Below are 8,959 nucleotides of genomic sequence, written 5' to 3' on the forward strand. Positions count from 1 at the left end.
CACTTTTGCCTAAACCCATAACAACTGAGCGCTGATAATTATCCTTACAGTTTAAATATTCCCCTGACAGCTTCCTGTAAAGTTTCTCTCACAGATTAATTTGTACCTTTGTATTTCAGGGGCAGGAGGGGAAGTTATTTCTCCATTTTCAAAAGTGTATAAAATTGAGACAACTGGGTGTTCACTGCAGACTCACATATTCACTTAATACAGCATGTTATCAAATCAAAACACCTTCATGCACCAGTACAGTTAAGAAAGTCCGTGCTCAGAAACCAATGCTCAGTAATTTACTGTCTGAATGTAGACCTCCTGGAAAGACAGAACAATTCTACAAGCCCAGGTCTCTTGCATAAAGAGGATGCTATTTATCTCCTGTATAAACAGGATGTTATTTATTGTTTTGTACCATTTAATGGTGGACTCTAAAAATGTTCATAACTCTACATATTTAAAATTAAATCCCAGTAATTGTGCAAAGTGACTGTAAACATTTGAGTAGAGCCACAGTCAGACTTTCTTACTGAGCAGAGGTATTCTAAAAAAGATTTAAGTTTTAGATGTGTAAAACTTCAGAATGTTTATTTACCTCTTACTGAAAAATCTCACATTGTAAAAACATAGAGATAAGACACTACATCATGAAATTTGCATCTTGACCACTCTAGTCAAGTATAATGTGCTTTACAGTCACTGTGTTTTATTGCATTCCTCAGGGCAAATATACTTAAAATCAAGTATAATCTATTATACTTGTCAAGAGGAATACTGTATACACTATTGCAGGCCTGAACCTACAAATCTCCATGCAGATGAGATAACTCATTTTTGCCACATACATTTGAATTTATCACTTCTGAAAACCTATTCACGAGCATCTGGCAACAGCATCAGTCAAGATTGCTGGGCAATAAATATGTCCCTGTTCATTTCACTGTAAGTCAATGAAGCCCATTTTTCACAAGGGAGAAATTATCACCTGCTCCCAAAACAGACATGCAGTAAAGAGGCCTTATTTTCTAAGGGGCAAGTAGAGTACATAGAGCAACATGCCTGATGGTTGTTACTCAGCATTTTCCATCACAACATGGGCAGGACAGAGACGGGTGTCATTCATTTACAGAAATGCGAGACCAAATAGACAGGTCTACAGTATAAGCAGTGTCACGTCACTGTATTCGTTCACTGCCAAGTATAAGCTAGGTTGTTCACTAGACTAACAAGTAACGATAATTCTTGGGGTTTTTTTGTCTTACAGGGCTGGAAATAATTGGTGGTGGGTCCCTATAGTTGCACCTATGCTGGGAGGTGTACTTGGAGCAATGGTCTACATTGTTTTTATTGAAATTCATCACTCAGATACTCAGACAGAAGAAAATGATGTGCATGATAAATATGAACTGACCAATATGGAGTAAGAAGTGAAGAATTTTCTCTCTCCTTTTGTTGTGCAGATCTTATGCAAATTATTTTTTTGACCATTTTATAAAATCTATATGCCTCAACTAGGAATTCACATTTCAGAGCAGAAAATCTATACGAAAGGCAAATAAAAAAAAAAACTTACCTCTTTCCATGAAACATCAGACTGATCACTGTGAAGGGCTCAGGCTGAGAGAGTGGGGTTATTCAGCCTGGAGAAGAAAAGGATCCAGAGAGACCATATAGCAGCATTCTAGTACCTAAAGAGTCCCACAAAAAAGTTGTAGAGGAATTTTAAACAAGGACACATAATGATAGGATAAGGGGTAATGCCTTCAAACTGAAAGACAGGAGATTTAGATTAGATATTGGGAAGTTCTCCCTTGTGAGGGTGGTGAGGCACTGGCACCAGTTGACCAGAAAGGATGTGACTATCCCATCCCTGGAACTCTTCAAAGCCAGACTGGATAAGGCTTTCAGCAACCTGGTCTAGTGGAAGGATGGGTCTAGAAGTCCCTTCCATTCTCTGATTCTATGATTGTAAGGGTAAATTGTCCTTTTCATATGGCTTTCAGATCAAGATGAAACTGTAGTAAGATGGACCTGTTAATTCAACACATATGATCTTAATCATGTTGCCTAATTAACTGAAAATAGATGACAGGTTATTATGAAACTGCATAACTAGGTAGTTAATTAGTTTAGAGCTGAATTAATATGCAAGAGCATTGCTCACTTCTTACAGCCATTATTTAAAAATGGCTTATCTGAAAATTAAAAACAATAGCCAAATTGCTTAAAGGTCAGTTGAAGCAGTTTTAAATAACTTTATGGAGCCACTAACTGAACAGCAAGCAACCAACTCATCAGTGATGAAGTTTGGTAACTCAGAATATGATGACAAATGGGAAAAACTGTGTATTGTAAGATAAACACCAAAAAGACAGAGGTCCACTTCTGCACAGAGGTAGTGCATTTGTGTGGCCGGGGTTTGGTAGTGGAGGGCTACATGGAGGTTTTTTGGGTTTGAGTTTTTTTTTTTTCTTTAAAAAAACCTACTGGAAGCTTCCCCAGTATCTGATAGGGCCAGTGCCAGTTGGCTCTGAGATAGGCCTGCCACTGACCAAGGCCTGGCCAATTAGTGATAGAGGTAATGCCTCTGTGATTAACATAGTGGGTAAGTGGAAGAAGTTGCTGCGCAGAAGCAGCAGCAGAAGGGAGTCAGAATGTGAGAACAACATCTCTGCAGACATCAGCATCACTGGAGAAGGAGGGAGAGGAAGTGCCCAGGCACTGGAAGAGAGACTCCCCTGTGACCTGTGGTGCAGCCCATGGTGAGGCAGGCCCTGCCTCTGCAGTCCATGATGGTCCACAGTGGAGCAGAGGTCCACCTGCAGCCCATGGAGGACCCCACGGCAGAGCAGGTGGATGCCCAAGGAAGACTGTGACCCTGTGGGAAGCCCGTGTTAGAGCAAGTTCCTGCCAGGACCTACAAACCTGTGGAGAGAGGAGTCCACACCCCACCAGGTTTCCTGTCAGGCCTGTGGAGGACCCACACTGCAGCAGTTACTTCCTGAAAGACTACTTCCCCCTGTGGAGTAGACCCACATTGGGGCAGTTTGTGAAGTACTGTACCCCATGGGAAGGACCAACACTGGAGAAGATCATGGAGGACTATCTCCCATGGAGGGACCCCACACTGTAGCAGTGGGAAGTGTGAGGAGGTCTCACCCTGAGAGGAAGCAGCAGCAAAGACCATCTGTGGTGAACTGACCCACCATTCCTTATCTCCACGTGCTGCTGCAGTGGAGGAGATAGAAACCCGGGAAGAAGGGAGGGGTGAGGGGAGGTGTTTTAAGATTTAGTTTTTATTCCTTATTTCATTACTCTGTTATGATTGATTGTTAATAAATCAAACTATTTCTCCCCAAGTCAAATGTGTTTTGCCCATGATGCTAATTGCCGAGTGATCTCCTTGTTCTTACCTCGACTCACAAGCCCCTTTGTTATATTTCGCTCTCTCCTGTCCATTTTAGAAGGAGAAGTGACAGAACAACTTGGTGGGCACCTGGCACCCAGCCAAGGCTAAACCACTACTACAGGTTCTTCACAGCAATAATGTTCAGTTATTTTTAAACTGTTTACTTGACCTTTATGCTACCCAATATTAAAAGCCTAAACTAGAATATTAATCTGAACCTCTTCCGCTGTGCTTTCTGCATAAATTTCATTCCTGTGGAGATGGAGCATCAACAAAGGCTTATGCTGTGCAGAGGTCAGCACAAGGCCTATGTCTGCACAGGCTTTAAAGAGGCCTTCTGCTACTGATCTATGCGGAAGGATTTCATCTTCCTTATGGGAGTAATTTTTTGTTTTGGTAGCAGTAACTAAAATTAGAAACTGTTCTCAGACCTAGTCCTAGATCTGCAGTCCTTAAAAAAGAACAGCTCCACATCAGAGTTCGGAAGCATGGTTTCTCTCTCACTAAAGAGAAGTGTCTGGACATACACCACTTTCTAGATATCCAGCCTTGAAAAATGAAATTTTCTGCTTAATCATTGTGAATTGAATGTATCCAATTAATTCAAAGTTCATTTCTAATATGTCTGCATACATATATATATGGTTATTCGTGGTGCTAATGAATAAATAGACATCCCATCCCATCCCAAGTGATGGTCTTGAGCTATTTCAACAGCAAAACTTCAATGTACTCATCGAATGCACTTGTTTTAGAGTGCTTTTCCCCCTGGATTCCTACAATTCTGCTCTCTACACTTCCCTACTATTTTTCAATTTGATTGCTGAAGGGAGGAACCCTTCCTGTTGCCAATAATAACCTGTGCACTTTGGTGAGGTATCCACATATGCAATCCGGCACATACCGCAGTCAGAATATGCCTTGCATTTGGGCTCATCAGGCTTGTGTTGCTGCACACTTTTATCATGCTTCTTGGTATGCCACGGTGAATTCATAGCAGCGAAGGGATAGAATTAGCAGATCAAGCAAAGCTTCTCTTGCAGCAGCTGTAAGACAGCTGATGCTGTGTACCTGAAGGAATGTAATTTGCATTTTAATTATGTTTTTCAAGAAAATTTACAGAACTGTAGTGAACTCAGGTTGCCCAGAGATTACATTAGCCCTGTGCAAAGCCTGCTCATATGATTCAATGTTTGCTGTTGTAGGTTAAAAACTGATATAGCTATACCCATTTACATTTGACTGCATTGTATAATTAACTGAAGAGACACAATACAAGAAAGAAGAGTTTACAGAATGAGTCTTCAATCTGAGCAGAGGCAAATATAGGATAATCCAGAGGACAATGGGGAAATTATTCCTAGCTGTAGACATTATATAGGCATCACAGACAAGTTAATTCATCTGCCCTGTATATTGATAAATTGCACTAAATAAATCAAGGTGATGGGTAAAAGCCATTGTAGATGGAGCCTCCCTTTACTCTCCTTTGCAATGAGTGCTGTCTCTTGCCCTTTGGTGATCCCTGGCAGGAGCTCTCGTAGGTGGCTGCAAACTATCTGTGTCCAGAGAGGGATTACACAGGAACAGAGGGCTGTCCTCAGGTCCGAGGGGAATTTACTCTTCCACTGATACTAATATCTAACACAGAATATCTGCACAAAAAATAAAAACAGAGGACCAGAAGTAACCAATTTTGTCTAAAATGGTAGGAGTGGGTTATCTTTTATTGTGCTAGAATTTTCCAGTCAGTAGACTTCATGTACCTCATGATATTGCTTCCTTTAACACACCATGGAAAACATGGGGAAATACAGGTCAGGAATGAGAAAGGGACAGTTTATTTATACTACCTACAGAGCAACCAGTTCACACCTGCTGTGTGTCTGTGCATTGGCCAAGGGACAAAGCTGTACATTTTCTCAAAATCCCTCTGATATAGGTTCCTCCTTTAAATCAACATGAAATATTGTTTCTCCTACTTATGCCATCCCTGTGCACTGAATTTCTGTATGTGACATTTACTGTCTGAAGGTAAACATGCAAAGTGACATACTAGCATGATAGTATAGCAATATCTAAAATATGCTCTGAAGTTTGCTTAAACTTATTTTTAAACTTTAATTAATTATTGAATACATTTGCAAATTCTTTGATGGCATATGGTACTCATACCACAATTCCTACTGACTTTACAGAAGTCAGAATTTCACTCAGCAGCGAGGTGTTACAGACCTGTCTCATGTCTTGACATAATTTACATTTCTAAGTACAAGAAGGAATCCCTGCTTTAGGAACAAAACTCAGATGAGTCTTACTACAGACTCATGACCAGGATATTGTCATAATATGATGGGAACTATAATAATCATCTCATGCCATAAGCTTAGACATCTTGATCTGTTTTGTGCAAAACAAAAAAGTATTTTTACTTTGCATAAACCACGCAATTTTATAATATCAACTGATATTCAGTGGTCACACTCACATTGAATTAACAGAACACAGTTGGCAATATGAACAGTTTTCCTAACTGCAAGACATTCTGGTTAATGAATTAATAGTAATAACTGCTCAGAGAATCGGACTCAGAGTATAGTGAAAACTGTACTTTACTTTTAGTTTTGTATATGTATCTGGACAAATGTGTTGTGGTTCAAAATAAATACAGTCAATCCCTAATAAATGCATTCCAGCACTATTTTTATTTTTGTAAAAAAATTTAAAATCTCCCCTCTGGCACCTAAGGACATATTAAGAAAGAAATAGCTGCCTATTATGACCTGCAATGTTTTATAGCCTTGTGCTGGAAGAACACATTGACTAACAAGCTGTATTCCCAGGGCACAGACCCTGTGGCAGATTTCATGGGTCAGAAGCAGTGCCAAAGCAGAGAAATGCTCCATATGAGTAATGGCCACTGCCAGACCAGGAGACACCTGTGAAAAACAAGAGGGCCATGCCCCTTGCCTCTGGACCTTCTCCTGTTCCTGTCTGTAGCCTGCCTAAGGACACTTTGTGCCACAGCTTTCCCACTGGTCTAACGATAGACAGAATCTAGGTGGGATATTTTGCTTAAGTTTGTCTTTAGAGATTGCTTTTAAGATATGCATATATTACAGCACTTACAAAAAAACCACAAGCTAACGTATCTGTCCTCTACTCCATACCTTTCTAAAAGGGGCATGTTTTGCTCATTCCATTTAAAAAGCACATGAGAACCTGTTCTGGGGGGAGGGAAAGATTAGGAGTTTCAAATTTACTCAGGAAGTCACAAAAGAAAAAAAAAAACCAATCTGAAGTGGCAGCAGGCATTTTATCCTCCATCCATCCTGATGACCCTTACCTTCCCATCAGTCTTTCTGATTTTCTGTTCTCCTTCTTTCTCCTGCCAACACTGTGTTCTGTGCTCTGTCTCTATGCAGTACAATACATCTCTAGAGATTTAGATACAGCGTGCTTTTCTCACTTACTTATGAATCTTAGAAAGTTCTCATGAGAGCAAATTCGAGTTTCACCTCACACGCTTTTTTTTTGGCAGTTGCTTGCATTTTTTTCCTCACTGTTCCCACCAAACAACCTTGTGCTGGAAAATACAACAATTAACTGTAACTTCCAGTAACAGCTGCTTTTTTTCTGTTTAGCACAATTGTTATTGCATAACAGATACTCCTTTCTAACATGTACATTTTTTTAAGCCTTCCTTTTTCAAAGCACTATTAAAAATAGTGCAAGATCACTCAGGATATTCTATGCACTTTATTTAGTAGTTTGGATTTTTTATCTTCTAGTCTGCACTTACAACTTGTTAAAAAAATCCAATTATTGTACTGTGGGTTTTTCTGCTTATTTGCACACTCCATTGGCATAGTCTCAGAGGAGAAAGTAGCAGTATTTTTAGCAATTAGTGTTTGAATCAAACATTAAAGAAATCCATATAGTATGAAGCTAGACATGACATATTTCTGTCATTTTTCTCTCTTTGCTGACCACAACTTCCTTCAAAAGGTATTACTGATATAGGAAATACGAATATTGCAGCACCTGAAATCAGTAGCGAAGAAGCTTCCTGGCTGAATGACCCAGTTAGCTCCTTTTCCATGAAAGGGAAGGACAGGCCAATATGGTCCATCTCTGACCTGCCTAGGGACTTAGCAGTCTGCTGTAAATTATTAGAAATCAAGCTTTCCTTTCACACTCCAAACATTACTCCCACCATTCAGAAACTGCGAGTAAGGATCCTGCTACATGCCACACTGACAAATAAAACGATAATATAGAAGAGACAAAACTTCAAAAGCAGGTAAAACAAAGCAAGCCCTTTTGGCCAGAGGTCAGCCAAAAGACTGACTGGTAAATGCTTGATTACTTCCAAAGATAATATATATTTTACTGGAGATGACAGAAATAAAGAGATAACAGCACAAAGTAAAACCATCAGAAGAGTCCCTTTTTGGTTCACCTATCAGAAAACACATCTGTCTTGGATGCAAATTCTAACATTTTCAGTATCACCAACAGGACTATTTTGGGCACATTAATATTATCATTTCCTCGGCATTAAGCACATAATGGTCCAAAAGGTGAAGAATACTTTCCCGCCCTTAGAAATAACAGTACTTTATTTCACCGCACAACTCTTCTCAGGAAACCTTGCCTGCCTTCCAGCTATTAACAAGGCTGTGAATGAAAAAGCAACCAAGCAAACAAAATGTTAAGACTTGAAAAGTCAGAATCTGAATAGAAGGAAATTAACAACCTCAACCAGAACTGAACAGATGCAACACTTTCTGTAGCATGACCAAGGTATTAAGTAACAAACATGATGCCAAACAAGCAGCACATGCTTGGCAACAAACACTGCTAAATTTAAAAGCCAAGTGTTTTGTCAATGCCTTTTAAATAGACCTACAAAATAAATTGTATTTGAGAATAAAAGAACTAAACTGCTGTGGGGCTGTTTTCTAAAGTAAAGGAGCAAAATTTGATGCTTTGAACATTTTCAAATTATTGAAACAAAGTTTAAAAAATCCTAGAAAACCAAAAAGAATGCAAATCTCAATGGGGGAAAAAGGGAAAACATAGTAGTAATTCATTTGCGGCCCTGTGATTCCTATTGCAGCAGTAAGGACCTTTCCATTCAAGCTACACAGTACCAAGACCAGAACTGTTTTATCTTCATTTCCATGTCAGATGTTCAAGACATTGGCAACTAATGGGTACACACTACAGAAAACTTCTGCTACGTAACCATTCTGTCTTTTAAGGATAAAAGCTTGTTTGGCTTCAGCACAGACAGAATTTCGTCTCATACATGTGTAATCTCCAGCATGTTCATAATTTTCAGCCTATAGAAACAACACGTTTTTGAAGATGCTACCACTGAAGAACAGTTATCAGAAACACAAATAAAGAGATACGAAGCCAGATGCCAGACTACCACAGAATCCTAAGGGATAAAGCAAGTGCAAAGGCTAGTCCAGAAAGTCTTGGGGGAGGAAAGCAACAACAGACAAAACTTGACTCAGAAACACTTTATCTTCTTGCCTATGAATA

The 8,959-nt window shown here is 39.5% G+C and overlaps 1 protein-coding gene across 2 annotated transcripts in view; it reads left to right on the top strand.

Annotated features, from left to right (window-relative positions):
• The window catches only part of AQP9 (aquaporin 9), a 29,560-nt gene extending 26,242 nt beyond the window's left edge, over positions 1 to 3,318 (top strand). For both annotated transcript variants that reach the window (XM_061999690.1, XM_061999691.1), the window contains one exon: positions 1,259 to 3,318. In XM_061999690.1, the coding sequence (XP_061855674.1) occupies positions 1,259 to 1,418 (160 nt within the window). In that variant the 3' untranslated portion in view covers positions 1,419 to 3,318. The remainder of the gene's footprint in view (positions 1 to 1,258) is intronic.
• The last annotated feature ends 5,641 nt before the right edge of the window (positions 3,319 to 8,959 follow it).

The sequence above is a fragment of the Colius striatus genome, chromosome 7, assembly GCF_028858725.1.
Source record: "Colius striatus isolate bColStr4 chromosome 7, bColStr4.1.hap1, whole genome shotgun sequence".
NCBI lineage: Eukaryota > Metazoa > Chordata > Aves > Coliiformes > Coliidae > Colius > Colius striatus.